At 42.1% G+C, this 21,182-nt stretch overlaps 1 protein-coding gene across 2 annotated transcripts; it reads right to left on the reverse strand.

The window, feature by feature from the left end:
* Positions 1 to 7,647: 7,647 nt before the first annotated feature.
* Positions 7,648 to 20,835, reverse strand: etnk1 (ethanolamine kinase 1). Of its 2 annotated transcripts, XR_004608995.1 has the most exons (9): positions 20,494 to 20,814; positions 18,751 to 19,010; positions 18,228 to 18,368; positions 15,302 to 16,409; positions 13,208 to 13,286; positions 11,776 to 11,859; positions 11,526 to 11,686; positions 10,538 to 10,611; positions 7,648 to 10,313 (listed from the first exon to the last, which is right to left on the reverse strand). XR_004608995.1 is itself a non-coding variant. In XM_034526733.1 (8 exons), the coding sequence occupies exons 1-8, from the start codon at positions 20,638 to 20,640 to the stop codon at positions 10,241 to 10,243; spliced, it is 1,083 nt and encodes a 360-aa protein (XP_034382624.1). In that variant the 5' UTR covers positions 20,641 to 20,835; the 3' UTR covers positions 7,648 to 10,240. The 2 variants fall into 2 exon arrangements, 1 of the variants encoding a protein (XP_034382624.1); XM_034526733.1 differs by lacking the exon at positions 13,208 to 13,286 and having other exon boundaries at positions 16,267 to 16,409; positions 20,494 to 20,835.
* Between the last annotated feature and the right edge of the window lie 347 nt (positions 20,836 to 21,182).

Consider the following 21,182-nt stretch of genomic DNA (forward strand, 5'->3'; position numbering starts at 1 on the left):
AAAACATACAGACAGTAAATAATGACAGGTTTGAACTGTCATGTCAGACTAATAATGTTTTACTGTTCAGCCTCCAAAAGTCTGCAGATAATTACTTAATTTAAGAGTCTCCAAGTTAGACCAAAATAGAAAGCAAAAAAAAATATATAGAATTGAGTATAAGAAAATTAAATAACATTTCTATTGTTTCTTTTTTACGTGTGTGTGTGTGTGTGTGTGTGTGTACATCCTGACAGAGCAGAGGCAAATCAAACAGCTTGTGAGGAGAGCAGCGATGGAGAAGATCTCCTGTGTGAAGGAACGGGATGACGGGGATTTGCCGAGCACAATTCTCATCTAATTCTTGTAATTGTTGCCTCATAATATGACACATTCATATCAGCAAACGCATTCAGCTCCAGCGTGTTTGGGACTCTGCGGATTGAGTTAGAGAGTTCATCCATTACAATAAAGAACAAAGCGCTCCCCTATCTGTTTCAGACATTTCTCTCTTTATGATGCCGAGTATGGCTCTGAGGTTGTCAGAGAATTCAGGCAAACAATGTATCGCTTTGAGTTATAGCGAGAGCTCCACAATAAGATCCTGTGTTGTTGATAATTTTGAAAGGAAGGAAAAGAGGAGGAGGGGGGGGGAGTGGAGGGATAAACTGAGACAGAGACAAACTCCAGACAAAAGGGATTGTCTTGATTATTTGTCCGTCAGCGATGTCAGGAGCATATAATGAACGACGATGGCTTCGAGGATAGCGGTGATTGAGATTAGGCCCCGCTGAGCGAGAGAAAGGAAAAGAGAGCGAAGAGTGGAGAATAGATGTGACTAGACTAGAAGAGAGCTCTGTGATAACTGCCAGCCAACAGCCTGTTTGATCCAGAGGGATGGCAGAGGGATGTAAGGCGTTTGAAGCTGACAATCCCTTTGTGATGATAACACATGTTTTTCAGTGTGCGCGCTGATCCTCCCTCTCCTATTGTATTATGGGCAGCAGACGGCAGCTACCTTTAGGCCCGGCGTGGTTATGAGCAGCTGTCGGCATTGTGGGAAGTGCTGCTAATCTGCTTCAGTATCTTTAGCCCCTCGTTTAGCTCTTTGATCCTCTCCCATTATGCCTCCCTTCCCATCACAGCCAGTGAGTGAGCTTGGCAAAGCTGTGCTGGAATGTTGGGGGAGATAACGGGAAAGGGAGAGCGAGGAACCGCACAATGCTCGCCCCGTAGAGGCCGGTCTAATAACAGATGTTTCTCACGTATGTCTTGTCTACGAGCTTTTACACCTGCCACACCTGTTCAGTTGCAGAGAGACGGGACGAGGTAGAAATCTGCCACATCCCCATCATGTGTTCTCCAACACACGATCGAGGCTATCTGTTGCGCAGCCAGGGGTCAAGGTTCCCCTCAAGGCTCAGCGGTTAACATCAGCCCAACCTCTGGGGGAAAGTCACAGCCTTTTCTGCCTCCTCCCGCGGTTCAAAAACAACGCGAGGCAGGCGGACGGCACCGGGCGGCGTGTTCGGGGCGCGTGAATGCTGCAAAGCACGTCAGCCGTAGTGGGATGCCACGAGTGTTTCGTGGTTTCATAGCACAGCACGCCTGTTTCCCCGATAAGACACGGGGGAGGATTTAGGGTGGTGATTTACATTATGAGTGGGTGTAGTGGAGGCGGGCCTTGATCAGGAGTTATCCCATCACCTCGTCTTCTGTTCCTTTTACGTAGTTACAACGGGACTCATCAGTCCAAAGTCATCGCCAAGGGGAACTCCATCCTGTCTTTGTACAGGAAGTACAGAATCGCCACGAGCACAGAGAGGGCACCTTAAATTAGAGATAAATGTGCTTCCTGTCTGTCTCATTAAATCTAAATTGCTATATTTAAGGCTATTTTTCCAGCAGGAAGCTTTCAAGGGGTCCAAGAAGTGCATAACGTTTCTAACTAACTATGCACAATCAGCACCATTGTGCTGAAGGAACCCTTCAGTTCCTGGAAATAAAAGATCCTGCAGACTTTTGGTTAAAAAAAAAAGAAAGAAAAGAAAACCGGATCTATTTTGATGTCAAAGATACAGAATCAGCCACTGTTTTCTCAAAAAGAAAATCAAGCCAGAATGTGGAAAATTGGCAGGTAAATTCTCACAACTTAACTGTTTTGAAGACGTTTCCAGCTTCCTCAAAGACTCCTCCAGGCTGCCAGACCCATAAATACTCAGTCCAGTGCAGAAAAAAAATGGCAACCAGAGGTGACACACATTTCTTTGCTATTCTTCTTCGTCTTAAGTTCTTAGCTACATTTTTCTTATATTATATGAAGTGTTTGAGAATAATACGGTGTTTATATTTGGGGTGTCAAAATCAGTGGAGAGTGGAGAAAGTAAGGCAGAAAAGGCAAAAGAAAAAGAAACTAATATTGAAAATATTAAAACGGAGACACCTCACTGCACTGCTTCATCATTGAATATTCACATTCTACGGTGCCTCTCCTTCAGCTTAAGTGCAGCTAAGTGAGATTCATCGAAATATTTAAAACAAGAAACCCAATGTAAGAAAAGGGCTTCCCACCTCCTGCAATGGGGAAGTTGTAGACCAGAAAGCCAAGCTAACAGGCTAATTATGACCAGGAAACAAACGGCGGGCCTTTAACAGCTCCGAGCAGTCAGTCGTATAGAGCATCACGGGACGGGGCAGGTGTGGCGGAGGTGTGTCTGTTTGTGTGTCATCGCGTGTGTCAAAAGAGCCCCAGCGAGCGGAGACGACACAAGCAGCACACAATTAACAGAAACATAAATATCTTGCTGTGCTTAAGCAAGCCATTAATCAGATATAAATAGAGCGGAGGAGCCCTTTGTGATTAACGAGGTGAGACTCGCTGCTAATTACTGTTTCCCTCTCCTCTGGTAATTAGGTTGCCGTGTTGAATGGAGAAGAACGAGACTACCCTGGACCCCCCCCACACCCCCCCACCCTCCACCAACAACACACACACACACACACACACACACACACACAGCCCGCAATTGTTCTGTTTTTCTGTTCTACTCTCTCAGCTCCTCTGTTTGAGTTTAGCGGGATGTGTGTGTGTGTGTGTGTGTGTGTGTGTGTGTGTTTGTGTGTGAGGAAATCCAGCTTTGATACGCAAGGGTCCAGTTAGAGGGCACCCATGGGCACCCTCTGGGCTCGGCCCTGTTTATACCACGGGGAAGGTTTTTATATAGTTGCAGAACAATAACAGCATTTTGGAGAAGACAGGAACAAAACGTTTCTATAACCGCACATGAGTTAGGTATTAATCAGAGGAAAGGGTTCCATGAAAAGAAGACTTGAAACAAGAGTTTTTGTAATAATTAAATTAATTATTGGAGGCAGAGCTGCTTAAATACAATTTCATTATTTGTTGACGTTTGGATTTTGTGGACAAATCCACATACATTTTAAGGCCAGTTTTTTAACGGTAAAACTACCACTTAAAGCCAATTTATCTATAATATTTGAACGTATGAACCTGCATTTATATAGCCAATACCAATATTGCTATATGAGAATTTCAAAATACTGTATGATATATTGGCAGAGTTTTGATACATGACCGATAACATAAACATGTTTATAAGGTTCCCTTCCATTAATTGTTTCTATACACTTGTAACCAGGGTACAGTGCGTTGCCACTTGTTTACTGCTTTCATCATATTTTTAAACCCAAAGAGAAATCAGACTCTCCACAGAAGTTTTAGATTGTTCTGCCTGCAGAGAAATGTTTGTTGCTAAAATCCCCACAGAGACTTCGCCTTATGAGTTCGGTGAAACGACAACTGTGATGGATGTGCATCACAGCTGTGGCAGCACTTCTCCCGGCCTCAGCCGCTGACTACCAACCGACACACACACACACACACACACACACACACACACACACACACACACACACACACACACTCTGAGCTCTAGTGATATACAAGTGTAATCCATTACTACACACTTACACCAATTGTCTTCACTTGGAAGTGGCTGCTGTGACCTTTTTATGGGAAATGAAAATAAGTGGAGACGCAGAACAGCCGATATTGGATTCTGCTGTTAATTAATGTGTGTATTATCCGGGTGGATGAAGCCGGCGGGAGGAAGTTAATTGAATTACAGTCAGCGAGTTGGATAATGCACTGTTGTAATTGTTGGACTGTATAAGACAGTGCTCACATTAGGGAGACGAAAGGCAAGCCTGATTTGCTTCTCGAGAACAGTAAGAAATTACTTGTTTGGTTTTGGGGGGTGAGGCATGACTGAGTTTCTAATGTAACACTTGGGATGGCAAACTGTAAACATGTGCACTACAAGCCTGTCGATGCACTCTGTTTTTACTTACAGCACGAAGTAAATCTGTGCTGCTAAGTATCTGTTGCTTATAGTTTTCACAGGTTAATAAGCCGAACAAATAATGTCTTGACTGGCATCAGACTTCGAGCTCCCGAGAGCGCAGCGGTCACTTTTGATTTCTTTCCATATTGCCTTTATTGAGATGACCAATGCGTATAACCACATGTGGACAAAGGAAAACTTGCCCAGGGCTCAATGTCGCAAAGTGATTTAAGCCTATTTCAATGCGCTGAGTTTTTATTACAGTAAATTCTGTATTTTCTTTTTGTTTTCAATTGAGAGATTCAATAAAAGGCAAATATTAATGAGCTGCCTTTTTTTTCATATATAGAAATATGTTGGTAAGCATTAATATCACAAAGGATTATGTTTCTTCCCTGTGGCTCCACGTCTAGTGTCCTGCACATACACACATTTCTTTCTACAGGATGTGCTGCCATCTTGTGGCCATGTCTAGTACACATTTCCAACAAGGATGTGTGCGTCTTCCACATGTATGCTCTCATATTCCTGCCGGTTTTGATTGGAGAGGCCGGCATGTCTCAAGATATAAATCAACTTTATAGCCGTCAAATATGTTTAACTGTCATTGTGTAGCTTGCACTGATCCCATATCTAAAACAAATATGTGGCGTATTGCCATGCAGCGGCACTTCTGTATTGGCCCTTTAAAGGTATGTCAACAGCTAATGCAAGTTATTTATTATAATTATTTTCTTGAGCCATAAAGCAACAGAGATTTTTACCTTCTGTAAATCAATATAACTGCAGTCTAGTTTCCAAATAAAAACCACGATATGAGACATAGGCTACCGAACGCAAATATGAAACGACAGTAATGCCTATATCACATAATATATTATGCCTTATTACTACACTAAACGACCAACTTACAATGCCACCTGTCCTTTATGAACCTGCTTCATAGAGGCATATAGGACATAATGCAAGAAACGTACACATGCACAAAGAAATATGACATTGCATTGTGGTAGAGGTCGCCATGTTTCATCCTAAAATAAGCAACAAATTAAATGAATTGAAAGATAATTAATCAGTGGACTTTTTATTTCATACGTCAATGTTGGTTTGAATGTGTGCAACGTGATTCAGCTTGAAATTAATGCAACTCAAAATTCTGATGACTAAGTTGTGTTTCATCTCATTGCGTGTTGCGGGTGGGAACTATGGAAGTGGCTTTTTTTAAAATTCATGATCATTATGCAATCCTCCACTTTCCAGTGTCGTTGTCTTCTCCTTCTTAGCGACTGCAGTGCCCCCTGTAGGTAAATACCGCCACCTGCCGGCACAGAGTGTGTAGAACAGGATCTGGTTTACGTTAGTCTGTAACACACTTTCCAATGTCAATTCAAACTAGAAATATAACGAGACGTTTTATTAAAGTGTGTTATTTTTTTGTGATATGTTTTATACTTGTCAGCAGTGTTGCATGTTAAGACAGGTGCTTTTTTTTCTGTCCCAGACTTTTCAACAACAACAACAACAACAACAACAACAACAACAACTTCTCTGTGCTGAAGCTCTGAGGATGGATAGTTTTCTTCGTTACCAGCTGTGTTGTGTTCAATTTTGTTTGATATTGAAAGCATAAAACACACCTTAATGTCAGTCATCACTCAGTGTGATTGGCAATTCATTAACAAACAGGGAGTCACAGATATAAGTATTGGGTCCAACACTGTGTCTCAGTGGTAGTAAAACTACTCCAATACCGTGACATCAATGTGACGTTAACCTCTCATCTATTGAGCCTAATAATCCAAAAATGATAACCTGATGCACAAGCGGGTCAAATCCATCATTTATTGCAAACTGCACAAAATAATTGAATTGAATTCAGTTTATTTTGTATAAATTACAAATATGCCTCAGAGGGCTTTACGATCCGTACACATACGACAGCCTCTGTCCCGGGACCTCACATCGGATCAGGAAAAACTCCCCAAAAAACAAAGAAAACCTTTTACTGGGGGAAAAAAAAGGGAAGACACCTTGTGTACACATTCAATGAATATTAATATAACGAGTCGAGTAAGTCTCCACGATAAGTCTTCATCGTGTGTGTGTGTGTGACAGTTCCTGTACCCAGCAGCTCTGTCTCAGGTGCACCAGCTCAATTCTCCTCGAAGTGACAAGCCGCTCCTCGTAGTTACCCTCAGCTTTTTCACATTTTCAATATTTCTCTTTAATTAACATCCCTAACGAAGCAAACTACGCTCTGTATCAGGACATCTTGAAGTGGAATGGTAACACGTCAGCAGCATCATGTCTGTGTATATATTGAATGTGTTTTCAAAGTTATCGTGAGAACTCCTTCTTAACAAGTACTCAAATGTACCAGATGAAGTTGTAGTCTCTGATGCGCAGGAGCTTTCTTATGAGCTCACGTGTCTTCTTTGTTTGTTCACCACACTAGCAGCTGTGCACAAATGGAATGGTTTTTGTTTGAGAATGATTGTGAGTCATTAGGGTGTTGTTTTTGTTGTTGTGCCCGTTCTTTGGGAGTTTCTGGAAAACCACAGAATAGAAGGTCAGCCGCCTCCGTGACGAGAGGTTCCTGGAGGAATTAGATTCAGTTCTGATTCGGTCAGTTAGTCATTCTGTTCATTAAAGGACCATATGTGTAATTCACGTAGGTCACTCCATAAGTCGTATAGCATGACATCGAAAGAAAATAAACTTTCATAAAAATGCAAATGTCCTGTGTGTAATGTGTGGTCATATGCTTTAGTACGTGTTGCTTTGCCTGTCGGTTTATTTTTCTTGTTCATTACCACTATGGATGCAGCTATGATAAGATCATAAGTCATGAGTTGTATCATGTGTGCAGCATTTGAGTCCAAGAAAAATTCCCCTATGGGTACAATTACATGTATTGTATCTTGTATCAAAGTAGAGTATGCCATGAAAAATGTTTTGGAAAATGTCATATAATTAAAATGTTAAAGTATATCATTAAGATGTCATAAAAAGGCCTTAGTATAGTATTCTGTTATAAAAGTCAGTTTGCTATGCCATTTCAAAAAAGTCATCTATGCCATAAAATGTCATTGTATTGTATTCCATCTGAAATAACAAAATGCCATAACAACTTTCAAAGTATAGTGTGCCATGAAAACATAACAAATCCAAAACAATCCCCAATAAAGGACATACAGTATGCCATAAAAATGTCACAATAAATGTCAAAATGTAATCAAATAAAATCATAGTAATGTGCCATAAGTGTCTCATTTAGTTATTAAATGAAGCATGAAGAAACAGATACGGGTAAATAGACTTTATTTTTCAAAGCATGTTTACAGTATTGAAAATGTTTTTTTTTAATGTTTATTTCACCTCTTAGCCCAGGCAACTATTCACTTTAATCCAACTTTTAGAAAATAAAAGAACTCCTATGTACATTCATTCACATTTGATAACAAGCAAAGATATTATTACATGTGCTTACTGTACATATAAACATATGCTAAAGTGTCCAATGAAATTAATGAGCATTTTTTTTTAATACAATGTTAAATAGTAGTGGAGGTCCCTATCAGGAAATGGAGCGTATCGGAAATATTTAAACAGTACAATTTGTTTACGTTTTGAAAATTCAGATTATGTGGCAGTCAAATGTATGCGTATTGTGTGTAAATGCAGTCTGACATGGTAGGGTCCAAACCAGACACCCAGAAAACAATCCTCCACAGACCCATCACATGTTCCTCCAGATAGAAATCAAACCGCTAACTTGTCAAAACCCTTTACTCTCAAATACGCAAAACGGGTCCTTTCAAAATTCATATTAGGCCCGACACAAACTACTCATTAATTCATCCGTCTTAAATTCACTTGAATAAAAGAATAAACACTAAATTAAAGACCGATGTGAAGTAATAGGCAATAATAATAACCTTCAAACTCCAGGACTGCATGTACAAAATAAGAGCTTTCACAGGCACACGGCACTCTTGAGAACATGACGGTCTCGTCAGTAATGGCCTCTTCAGAGCTTTGCAGACCGGTCCCAGCAGAGAGTCCTGGGCAAACATGCACCATTTGCTAAACACGGTTGGGAGTAAATAAGGAAAACTTGTTTCGCCACGTTTTACTTATTAATTTCATCAATTACAGTACATTTGTCCAGGAGTCTTCTGCTGTTCCAACAGCAAACATCAACACACTCTCAAAGACCTCGGCCTTCATCATATAAAGTATTAAAAAAAAAAAAGGTCTATATAACTGTAACTTCAATTCTCTTTGTGCTACATGGAAAATGATACAGTGTGCGTTATGTACAAGCACAAAACAGATGTCAGCACTTTGGTGTAGGCCTGTTAAAGTAACCAAGAGATGAACTCGTTTCAGTTTTTAAAAGGTCCGCCTAAAGAGCATTTTAAAAAACACTAACATTTAACATGAACAACAGTTACTGACAGCTACCATTATTTCTTCCTCCAACAGATGGTGCTCTTGCTCCCCAGGTCCCACTAACAGCTGACATTCATTACATTGTTTTTAAAAACTTAACACAGATGTGCGTAACCGACCTAGTCCACTTTCTTTTTAAAAAAAAAAAAATCCACTTCTCAACGAACATCAGGCGCTGAATGTGAAGGAAGCCACCAGCTGCTCGGCGAGGGCCAGTCCCACACACGCCAAGGGAAACCGGTGGACAGGTGTATAAAAACATCTGTACTGCTCTGTAATATCAAAAAGGTGATTCTCAAACGTTCCCAGACACTGGCGCAGGTTTGGTCTCACTCAGAACGGCTTACAGCCAATGTCATCGTGAATAAAGTCCCCCACAAAGCCAACTTACCATGTGAACTACAACCAAATGACCCATCTAGCATCATGAACAGTGTGCCCAGTTTAGATTTTGACGGACGAAAAGTGAGAAAACAAAAAACACTGGAGTGAAACTCTCCCCCAACTCAAAAAGACCGCTCACTGATGTAGTGACTACATAACTTGGGGGCGAGGTTAGACGTAAACACGAGATGCTCTCCTCAAACTGGATGTTTCTCCTTTCAGTCCAGAAAGTCAAAACAATGACGCCCTCATTACACAGAAACAGTAAGGACACAGTTTTCTTGGGCACGCCCCATGCAGAGTATGCAGAGGAAAATAAGGGTGAAAACAAGGGTCACAAGGAAGACCACAGGGATTTTTTTTGTTTTGTTTTTGTGTGTGAGAGATTTGGCTCATCTCGCATAGGATTACGGGACAGCGCTGGCCTTTCCATGTCGGCATTTCTTTTCTTCTTTCATCTGCAGCAAACAAAGCAGGCTCTGTATTTCTTTCATATCATCAGAAATTTGGTCGTTAGCTGGGCCGGCCCTCAAGGTTTTTTTTCCCAGGCAATCAGATTAGTGTGTGGGCCGCCCGTCAGTCTCGTAGGCGGTTATTATGCGTTGGTTATGAATAAGGTGACATTCCTCCTTCATCTTATTCATAGCGAGTTAAACTACAAGAAAAGCAGCTGACAAAAACAATACGCTGATATCTTGTTAATATCAAATTGATATTAGAATAATTGAAATGGCTAAAACCAAAATTCCAGCCATGTGGTTTTCACATTATAGCAGGTCTCGAGTCTCTGCTTCACACTAGCCCACATTGCAAATGACGTGGGCTACCGGTTAACAAAAGGTGTGACAGCAGAGGAAGAAAAAGCTTGTGGTCCATTTAATCTATAGAGATATGGACATGTAGAGGGGACCTTTAGGCCCTGAGCAGGACAGACTCGGAGTCTGGCTCTTCCCTACATAGACCCCTACAGGGCACTCTGCATTCTTCATGTGAGGCTCAGAAGATTGGAAGGGAGGAAGAGCAAAAAGAAGAGAAGATGAGGTTGTGGAGTGGGGACGTTATTCGGGTAAGTTCAGCGCAGCCACCTCCAGTTTCATCTTGAAGTACTGGTTGAAGCGCAGGACTGCATATCTGAGACAGAGAGAGAGAGAAGGGCGGCGTCAGCGATAAGATTAAAACTTGCTTGACATATTAGCTACATGGAAACCAGTGCAGGAAAAAGACTGTTAAGACAGTTCGCACTGAGGCGACACACTTTGTTCTTAAAACATACGACTGAAATCTGCTTAGCACAGCAAATTGAAATAGCTGTTGATAAAGTGATCTCAAGGGTGTATTTCAACATGGCTACATACCCCAAGAAGTCAAAGTCGATGGTGGAGACCTTGGCCTGAATCAGAGCCCAGAGACCCCAGAAGAAATGAGATGCCTTCACACAGGAAAAGAAAAAAAGAGAACACAGAGGATTAGCATGTACTCTGTCTTAAAGTAAATGTTGTTTCTAATTACCCAACATGACACACGTCTAGCATGTACAGAGCCAGCAGAAGCCCCATGGCAACAACAACAAATAGCCGACACAGAAACACAATTGCCCCACCCATCCTCCACACTGCCCTCCTTTCCTTTCTTGACATTAAACAAGGCAGAGTGCGGCGCATGGGGAGAGCGCAGAGCCTCAGATGAGGTGCAAGTTGTCATTACAAGCGCCTCCCTTATGATGGTCGCATCAGCGGGCACATCACAAACATCCACCTCTCGTATTTGGAGCAGGGTTACGGCCCCCATCCATCGGTGCTCTGTTTAACCCACATCATACTATAATGACCGTACGCCTGGCAACAGGCCTGGACGGCCACTCAGAACAAGCTTACTTGTCCAAATTCGTGGACCATTTTCTTGCCCATGCAGTAAATGTCTAGACTGATTCATAAATATAACTTTAGTTTAATCATTAACGATTTAACTACTGAGAAAATACCATATAGATGCCAATTTAAAACTTTGATGTCTTCTTTTTTTCTCTCAACTTTGTAATACCAACTGTTTCTCACCAGCCTCAGCTACCCTCAAGGCACATCGAGCACGAGTGTGTCGGCAAACAGAATGGGTGACCTCAAGCCAGAAATGCAGCTGAGGCTCACAAATAACAGATAACAAGATTAGCAAAAATAACCAGGATAATCCTTTCACCCATAAACATGCAGCCTTGTGGAATATAGGCCTAAATGCACTCTGACAACTACTGCACCTACTATGAGGAACTGCAGACAGCCATATGCAGATATGCCCTACTGTAATGAAATGTGCAATTCATGATGCATGTGCAATACAAATGCTCACCAGGGCAAATCGGTTGACTTGGACGTAAAGAATCTCCACCTCTCCGTCTGTTACTTCATTGCCTTGGCCTTTGAGCTCCTTATAGGCCTCCAGGTAGGAGCGGAGCCACTGCAGCTGAAAGGCTCGCTGAGGGTAGTGACTATAATCCACCTCATTCAGGCCTGTAACACATGAACACACAAGCTGAACACCCAGTGGCCGTTTCATACGCACATGTTTATACCCGTCAAGCAGTGAGAGTCACACTCACCGGCAAACTCATTGAAATGGTTCCCAATGTCGTAGGCTTGGTAATTGTACCCAGCATACTCGTAGTCAATGAACTTTACATTGCCTGGAGAGAGAAGCAGGTTTGTTTAGACAGGAGACACAGGAAGCAGGCACAAAATGATTATGATGTGTTTTCCCTTTGATAACTCAGAATGTCAAGGCTTTGCATTTCATACTGTCACTTTCTTCCTGTCTGACTGGTGTGGCTGGCTAGTTTGCCGATTGTGGGGCAAGGAGTAAGAGCTTGCATTTTGAGGAAAGGAGATTTCAGCATCGGTAATGTTATAAAGGGAATTAAGAAGAGATATTCTAATTAAAAAACTACAGACTTCTACGCATGCACCATCATGCTGTTTGGGATAAATAGAATGGTAATGTTAAGAGCTATGGAAGTCAGTCAACAAATATATTGAAAATACATAATTTTTTTAAAAGCCTTTTCAAGACAACAAATGAAGCGAACCAAACACAAACATAAAGATAGCTTGCACATCCTCGTGGAGGTTGAGCAGTCAATCTCCAATGATGTTAGTAAACAGATTAGCTATACTAGTAACCGACTTATCAGCGTTTTGTTTTTCTTCCCACGAGACCGCGAAATAGGCAGCCGGGACACATTAGCAGAGATGAAGATGTGTGATGCAACGCGTGGAACGCATACAAAAATAAGAGGAGAAAAAAGGAGCACATCTGGCTTTTCAAAGAATGTTTGTTTTGGATACATGCACATAATAATTTTTAAAAAAGGGGGGGAAACGGCCAAGTCAAAGTTGTAGTTTGAGGAGATGAGGGAGAAACGGACAAAGAAAGCAGAGGGACAAAGGGAGCAAGATAGTCAAATACAAAGAGACACTTAAGTGCTCTGTAGAACAGTACAGTGAGCTGCCAAAGCAAATGTACAGCAACACACTGTTTGATACATGCTTGCTCAGATCATTGACGACTTACAGCAGACAATGTACTCATCATTAAACTGGAGTGATTTTAAACTATTTTATAGTCTTGTGGGGTTAACGAGGATCTTTTACATCTTGGAGTCAACCCACCGTCAAGAACTCGAGACTAACGGCTTAACAGCTTGAAATGAACTCTTGGCATCTCAAGTGTCTCTTGAACATGTTTAAAGTATCAAAGAATGTGTTGTTGAATGCATTTGTTGGCATTTGTGAACGAAAAGGGAAGCGTTGATCTCAAAATGGTGGTGGTTGATCTCAAAATACAAACCCTTACTTTTACAAGCCCAGTTGTTACAGGAAATTAGATATTAACCAGTAAATGTTACGTTAAAGAACAGTACGTTCAATCAAATGTGTCCACTCTTTAACGTTTTGGTCTTTGTTTTGGCTCATTTCTTTGGCTTAACATATGGAACATTAGTTTTTGAGGTGGTGCTGGACTACAGAGAAAGTCACTTTGAGGTGGGTTACCAGCCGACGTGTAGGTCCTAGCGGGACACAACTGAACACCTCCAGGCAGTGGCTATAGCCCCCCCTGTGCAGCAGATGAAAAGGTTGGGGCAAACACATCTTCCACACATGCTCACTCTCACACTGACATATTTGTCTTTTATCCATTCTTGCTCCCACGCACAGTGTCGAAAAACATCAGGCCCTGCAGCCAAACTCCCTTTCCTTTTCTTGCCCCCCTCCTCCTCACACATGCAACCTCACTTCCCCTTCTCACAACACTCCCCTCCAATGCTCCCTTCCCATTGGTCCGCTGTGAACCCAATAGCGTGACACCTCTGCAGCATCGACAAATGACAGAATCTTTGATATGCTTCCTGTTGGCGGCCGTGTTGCAGATTTTGTGGCCCATGGGACCTAGTAAAATGTATGCGGATTGCTTGTTCTTTGCAAAGAGCGGAGTAAAGTGAGAGGGTCAGGGAAACTAAAGCAGCCTGCGTTGGAGACTGAGAGACACAGTAAAGAGAGACAAAAAGACAGAGGAAAAGGGAAACAGCACTTGTTGAAAGTGTTTTTAAATACGTTTTAGCAGCATCTTTGGAAAACTGAGAACAAATGATTGAGCTTCGGCCACTTCTGTTCATGGTTTCATCGATACAGGAAGCGGTGGCTTCTCTGCAGTAGCGTGCCAGACAAGTGGTTACCAGTCAGCAACTACAGCTGTGGCGTGACAGGAAGCAGTGCGGTAGCTGGGCGGTCTCTTCTTATGCCTACTTTGTTTTTCAAGTCAATAAAAGGCTGTTGGTGCAGAGTAAGATGAAGACTGAAGTTTGCAACGACGGTTTATAGATTTATAAATGATTGCTTAATTCCCTGGACTCTACTCTGGCGTCCATTCCATTGTGGTTGTCATCTGTAGGTGTGGTCTAGTTGTGTTTAGTGAGACGTATTGGGGAAATTCCTTTTGAGTATTAATCAATTATACTGAATTATAACAGAAGATGACATCAGCCTCACTTATTGAAGGCTGATACATGATTCTGCAAGTCTGTAAGTATGCATGGATGTCTGTGCAACTAAACCCATACATAAACTTAATATTAGCGTCACCGTTAACACCGATTGGACACACAGAATATGGCAAATATTCCCTTTAAGAGTTCCATGTTGGGAGTTGGATCAATCCCAGTGAAACTGGATAAGTCAGTATTTATTTGATCTGCAGAAGCACAGCTTTAAATGAGATTCTGCAGGTGTGCATGTCTACTTCTGTGAGCTACGGTTAAGCAGGAACTCTGGTGTGCTCAGGCAAAGGGGTTTCCCTGCATTTGGGCAGAGGCACTTCTATGTCAACAAATCCCATTAAAAGACTAAAACCAACAATGCGTTAGTGTGTGTCTCAATACTTTCCTACCTTACCAGCCTGTGGCTCTCAGCCCATTTAGCCCTTCTGAAGACGCATCAAAAATGGGGTCCCAAATGAACTTTCAGAACAAAATAAAACTTTGCAGTTTACTAAAAAACAGCTATACACTGTTATTTGCAAATATTAAACAAACATGAGTAAACAGTGGATTTATTTACTGTTTGGTATGAGTTATGTGGTACTGACTCAAAATAAACTGTTCAAAATGTCCCCCAGTGAAACTGTGTGGCTCACTGTTGTGTTTTTAATAGTTTGTGGACAACAATGGAGCTCTATAGCCGGAAGAATGCGCTATAAATAGGATTTAGGCAACGCAGATAATACTTGTTAGTCTGGTCAACTCAATGTTGGTTTGTTTTTTTCCATGGGATTTGGCGACAATAAGAAAAATACACAATATCGCCAGACATATCCTTTGACTTCTCTGGTCTGCCCAGTTATCATTATTGGTGCTATGGAATGGAACTTGCACAGTAAGGAGGATTGACGGAAAGTAGCTTTACACTTTAGGCATTTGGCTGGTGCTCAGAGTGACTTAAAGCAAGTGCAAACCACAAAAAACATTTGTGCAATAACCAGCATCTTAAGTAGCCTCACTACTGTCAAGAGGAGAAAAAAAAACAACTGGTGAGCGAGTAGCAATGGAGGGTAATAGGTAGGTACAGGGCTCCTACTGCTGCCATGAACTCATCCCGATTAACCCGAGCAGTGGGCAGACTACGCGAGGGCCCTCAAAGCCGACTTTGCGTGAGGTTTGTCTCTCTCCATTGCCTCCCCAGGGCAGGGCGGAGCAGGGCAGCCACAGCCTCGGCTGTCATTCCTAGGAGAGAAAGGCTAGACACAAGGAGCTGTGAGAAGGGCCCCCCGCCCCTCGCCGCAAACCGACGAGGGGGCTGACAGCTCTTTAACACCCCCACCCCAGTCTCTCATTTGTCCTGACCAATTTAACCCAAAAATTCCTCTGCTACAAAGACAATGATAAGAACAGTTTCACTGACTCGTACAGTGTCAGGCCAGAATAATCAAAGTCGCTCAGTGCATAAGCAAGCTGAGCACAGGTTGCTTGACCTTCATACCATGAAAATAACATTACTAAAGCACCAAAAACACGTGCTGTCAATAGAACTAAGACTTGGTATGTGGTATGACGTAATGGCATTGTTTGTTCACGCTGACAACAGTGGTTTACGTTCTACGTTTTCAGCACAGAATTAGAACGACGGATCGGACAACATTTTGGACAAAAGAATGAAATCCATATCAGAAAATGGAAGATTCAATATATTCTGTGGCAGATACGTTACAAAATAGACTGGAGGCAGATACACATAACTTGTCCCCACCCTCCAATCTGCTTCAATCAACACACAACTTTTATTTGTGTCGTGTTTTGTCCTATTTCAAATGAGGATTCCACCGAAGCCGAGCAGCCAAAGAACAGGTTTGTCTTTTCCGACCGTTCTAATTCTTTGCCTGCAGCCCAATGCAAACTCTGGCAATGAGTGAAGCATGTGACTAGGGTTGAGAAAGTGCAGTTAATGCCATCCTACCTGAGCGCAGAGACCAATGCGGTACACACTACAACACAATTCAGTCACACAGTAATGTCTATGACTACACTTGTGCAGTTAATACTCACCTGCCTCCGCATTAAAGATTATGTTTTTGCAGAGAAGGTCGTTGTGGCAGAGAACAACAGGGGAGCCCAGCACAGACAGGCTCTGCTGGAGCCACACCAGCTCTTCTCGGAGGCACCGTGGGCTCGGCACCTCCATACTCAACCTGGGAGGGCAGAATCAAAGAGGGTGAACACTGTATATTGAAAGACGGAGGTATATTATTAATATTAATGATAGGACAGGTCAATAAGTAGAAATAGAGGTGTGAAGAGAAATAGGAACAGAAATATAAGAAGGATGACCAGGGAAGTGAGGTAAATGAATACAGACATAATTAAAAAGAGGGAAAAGTGTGTGTGCGTGTGTGTGTATAGGGAGTGACTATTTGCAATGTCAAAAACCTACTTTGAGCAGATGGAGCGAAAAATAATAAACTCCATAAAAAGAAGAAAAGGTCAACTGAAATCCTCCTAATTTTACCATTAGAATAAAACAGCTTGTTTTGGACATTTCCTGCCCATTACATTAGGTTGTATTATTACCGTAGTGACACACGATGCTACTTGCAGACAGCAGTTTTCATTTTTTTGTCTATTTCCATTTTCTATGAAATGTATTTATTTGATGCAAATGAGCAAATTGCTTTTCCCCGGTTCATTTGTTTTTTCGTCAGACTGCAGCGCTGACATTTTGTTGCACCAAACATGATCAGGAGACAACGAGATGACAATAAACCAACATTGTGCAACACATAATGGAAAAATCCCCACCCTAGTAGATGTGTCCTTGAGCAAGACACTTAACACTGAATTGTTTCCCTGTAGCTATGCCTACAGTGTATGAATATAATTTGATTGTAAGTCGCTTTGGATAAAAGCGTCAGCTAAATGACATGTGATGTGATGTCATGTAACAAGCTGGTTTCAATTATTGAGCAATGTGCCAAGCAGTCCACCTAGTTAATTATGTTTGCCTTCAACATTGATGAACTACAAAGACGCTGCCGGCACGTTCCTCGAACAGCGTTCGCATGACGGTGGCCAACAAGGAAATGTATAGCCTGAAAAGTCAGTGTTTGTTTTGGATTCACTTTAGGCGTCTACATACACGAAGGTTGTTGTTATTGCAAACGCAATGTTCAAACAATCAAGACTGCCCCAATTGTCATTACCCTATTTGGCTGTGCCGTAATGTTGTGTTGTTTATCGTTGGTACCGACACACCTGGAATACAGGCACACTTGGGTGCATGCATATTTAGAAAACAGAATTACAAGGGTTGCACAAATAAACGTGAGTGATGCCAGACGGGGGGAGCATGGACAGGATAAGTGATCATTTGTCTGGATTTCTTGTTGCTTGAGAGACATCTACTGTACATATGATAGCAGAAACTCTTTGCCTTTGCACGTGGAGTTGTTTGGATCATTCATGACTCACTGATAGGAGGTAAGGAAGTCATAATTTCCATATACAAGATATATGATATGTTTCCAAACAATGTGATTAGAGCCTGTTTTTTTATTTATTTACATTAAGCATTCTTTAAAAAAAGATTTTAAAGATCTAAAAATCATATTTATGCCTTAAGTTCTTCAAACGCATATATTAAAAGGGCGTATTCTTTTGTACTTCATGTCCATTTAAATGTCAGTAAATATGACAATAATTTAATATCGTCCTTCAGATTAATTTATACTACCAATTAATATATATATATATATATATAATAATTATTAGCATATTGCGACCTTACCTGAACATCCATGATACCATAATACATTAAAGTGGATAGCTATCATGCCCCCTCAGTCTTTCCCTGTCCAAGTAGTTAAATGGCCCAACACAGTGGCGAGATATTGTTTTTCCAGGCATCTATCCATATTTGATTGTGCCCCATCAATAGGTTACAAAATGAATAAACCCGTTAATAGCCAAATGTTTGAGATTTAGTTTGAGACATATCTTCAATATGGCCTCACCTGGCGTTCCGCTGTGGGTCCTTGAAGTACTTTGGGATGAGCGCAAAGTACTTGCCCATCTTCAACCACAGGTCAGACTGGGGCACCCAGCCATTGTGGGCATGGATGGCATGGTACTTGGCCAGCTGCCTGGCAATGAGACTGCAAGGTAAAGACAGAAAATGGGAGGGTTTGAATTAGAGAAGCAAGCAGAAATATGGGAATGGGCTCCAGTCTAGAAATGTAGTTGTGAATGAAAAAAGAAAAAGAAAAAAATTGATCTCCTTAGCTGAGCCTACATTTCAGGTACAGAAACCTTTCAGTCAATGGGTATGACTGACTTTTTAGGAACTTTCTGAATTCTACGAGTTCCATGGGGTGTATCTGAAGGTTGGACTGGATCACAAATGAGCAATTGTGTACATTTTGCGAAGGATCGTGTATACGCGGTTGAGTCATTATGTATGAGTGAGCCTCGGGGTGGCAGGAACATGTGACAAGAATCTTTGTTGCAGAAAAGGAATAGTTTTGTGTATTGTTTTACCTATACACAGGTTGGCTGCGGATGTGCTCAGGCTCCAGGGCAGTTCCTTGCAGAAATTCATAGCAGAGGCCATTGTTGAAGGTGCAGTATAAGTGTGGGGCACAGCGGTTTTCATGTAGTACTCTAAAGCTTTTCACTTCATTTTCCCGGTCAACCAACAATTCGGTTTTGTTGCCATAAATACGGACCAGGACCACATCCTGCACGACTGCACCCACGTAGCAACCCAGCAGCTTATTGGTGATCCCGTCTGTGAAAAACTGCAGAGACAAATGGAGGAAAGAGTGGAGAACAGGTGAATGAGGCAATAAATCACAATTTATACTGTACTTCAGAAATCTAGCTTGTCGCCTACATTCTCCACATTATACCACATAAGTACGATGAAAACCTACATTGTTTTGAGCATTACATAGGTTCTGAGAGGAAACAGGCAAGCTACACAACAAAACAGAGACGAGGAATGAATGTAGCATTGACAAATGAGGGCCTGTCTGGCTTTATCTAAGCTAAACTGTCTGGGTACTTTTTTTTGGGGGGAGGGGGGGGGGGGGGGGGGGGGGTGTCAACATACCAGCCTTAATTGTTCACTCAATAAGGCATTGACTGAGAAAAACATGTCAGGAATTTGATTTGGCATGAGGAAGCAATGGCAGGCATTTGCTGACTTTCCACTTTGCTCTCATTGATGAATATAGACAAGGGTGGCGGAGCATGTGACCAGCTCCACTCCTCACTGTGTTTACCAAAAGGAGCCACACCCCCAGTCTGTTACTGGGAAACAAATATAACTCACTTTCTGGGTGCACAGAAGCACAGGATTTAATGCTTCTCTTGAATAATGTCATGTCAGGGCATAATGTTCCCAAACATTTTGTTTGCTACTTTATTATAATATAGGGCATAATGTTCCCAAACATTTTGTTTGCTACTTTATTACAATATAGGGCATAATGTTCCCACACATTGTGTTTGCTACTTTATTATAACATATTTGACTTTGCAGATCAAAGAGGATATAGGATTACATAGACATTAAAAGTAGTCTGTAGTCTATTTGTCAGTGTTTCTTGCCGAAGTTAAGAACAGACGATGCGCACTCAATGACAGTCTCATAAATTCCAGAAACTCTTGTCAATATGGCGCAGCATGATGGCAATCGTGAGTTAAGCTGCGAGGTAGTAACACCTCTCCTCCTCCTCCACCTGTATAACCACCTCCACGCTCAACTGCTACTTCGTGTCTTATTGAAACACGTAACAAAGCCGGCGACGCGAGTAAAGACGAGCTAGGTTTGGTTTCACAGGCTGCGCCAAAAACCAGGCTAGAAACTCGCCCTGTTTGAACCGTAACCTGAAGTGACGCAGATGCTATTTGCAAAAAGAGAAAAGGCATTAGCGGAGAAACTGCCGCAGTACCTTCGTGGTTATCTTATCTCACGCTACCGTCAGTGTGTGGACTACAGCGGCGGACACTTCGGAGGGACACACGTCGTTTCAGTTGCTCGCGGTGTGGCTGAAAATAGCTGGGTTTTTTGCGTGTCATTCTCTCCGGGAATAAATTAACGTCGGCATTAGCGAACTTGAGTTTTTCAAGAGACCACGTTGCTAGCTTACACCAATTTTCACAATTAAAACCGGCTTTAACTTTAAACATAGGCCGAGCAAAGGAGGAGGGGGATGTGGCGACATGTCGCACCGAGCAGACGAAAGATAAAATGTTGAAAATAAAAATAAAAAGCACCTTCAGTTTGACCTCGGATGGCTTCCAGTTCGGTCTCAGCTCCTTGATCAGCTTCAATGCACCAGATCTGTAGTCGCTTTCGTCAACTGTCACGTCTATTTTGGGCACAGCGGGAGCCTCGTCGGGTACGTGAATGTAGTTAGCCATGCTACGTCTTTATTTCTTGGAATATCTTGAACTCGGACGATCAGTGCGCTGTTCGCGGGGGCTAAATGCGCAATGTATGAAGATGTGTGACGAGCGGCCGATATATAATCCCGGAGTAGCGTTAGTACGTAGTCGATGTGCGGCAACGCCTCTCAAAAAATCCCACCCACCAGAAGAAAAGTTCCCCTGATGCATGCTGGTCGTCGAATGACTCACTAGAAGCGCCTGTTCGAGGTATCGGCGTGCACCGCCGGCGGAGCTTATCATCAAACAAATAAACAGGCACATTCATGTTGATGTAATGCAAAGACAAACAACACACGCACACTAATTAGACATATACACGTCACGTTAGTGCACGAGAAGGGTTAAAGATCCACGGTGCGACTCAAACTTTTCTACTGCGATTCAAGTCGCTCGTCGCCGGCGGATACATACAAGCGCACACGCTGTGCTTCTGACGTCACATCCGCAATCTACTTGAATGAAATGAGCTTTGTGTCAAGTCTGAGCTTTTTAAATGTCAGAGATGGAAAGGCCTG

This window comes from Cyclopterus lumpus, chromosome 23 (genome assembly GCF_009769545.1).
Source record: "Cyclopterus lumpus isolate fCycLum1 chromosome 23, fCycLum1.pri, whole genome shotgun sequence".
Lineage (NCBI taxonomy): Eukaryota > Metazoa > Chordata > Actinopteri > Perciformes > Cyclopteridae > Cyclopterus > Cyclopterus lumpus.

Coding starts and splice junctions, on each gene's coding strand:
- etnk1 (XM_034526733.1), bottom strand. CDS start 20,640: ATGGCTAACTACATTCACGTACCCGACGAGGCTCCCGCTGTGCCCAAA. Junction 18,369..18,750: donor CGCAGCCAACCTGTGTATAG/GTAAAACAATAC, acceptor TTTACCTTGCAG/TCTCATTGCCAGGCAGCTGG. Junction 11,860..16,266: donor AATCTTTAATGCGGAGGCAG/GTGAGTATTAAC, acceptor TTCTCTCTCCAG/GCAATGTAAAGTTCATTGAC.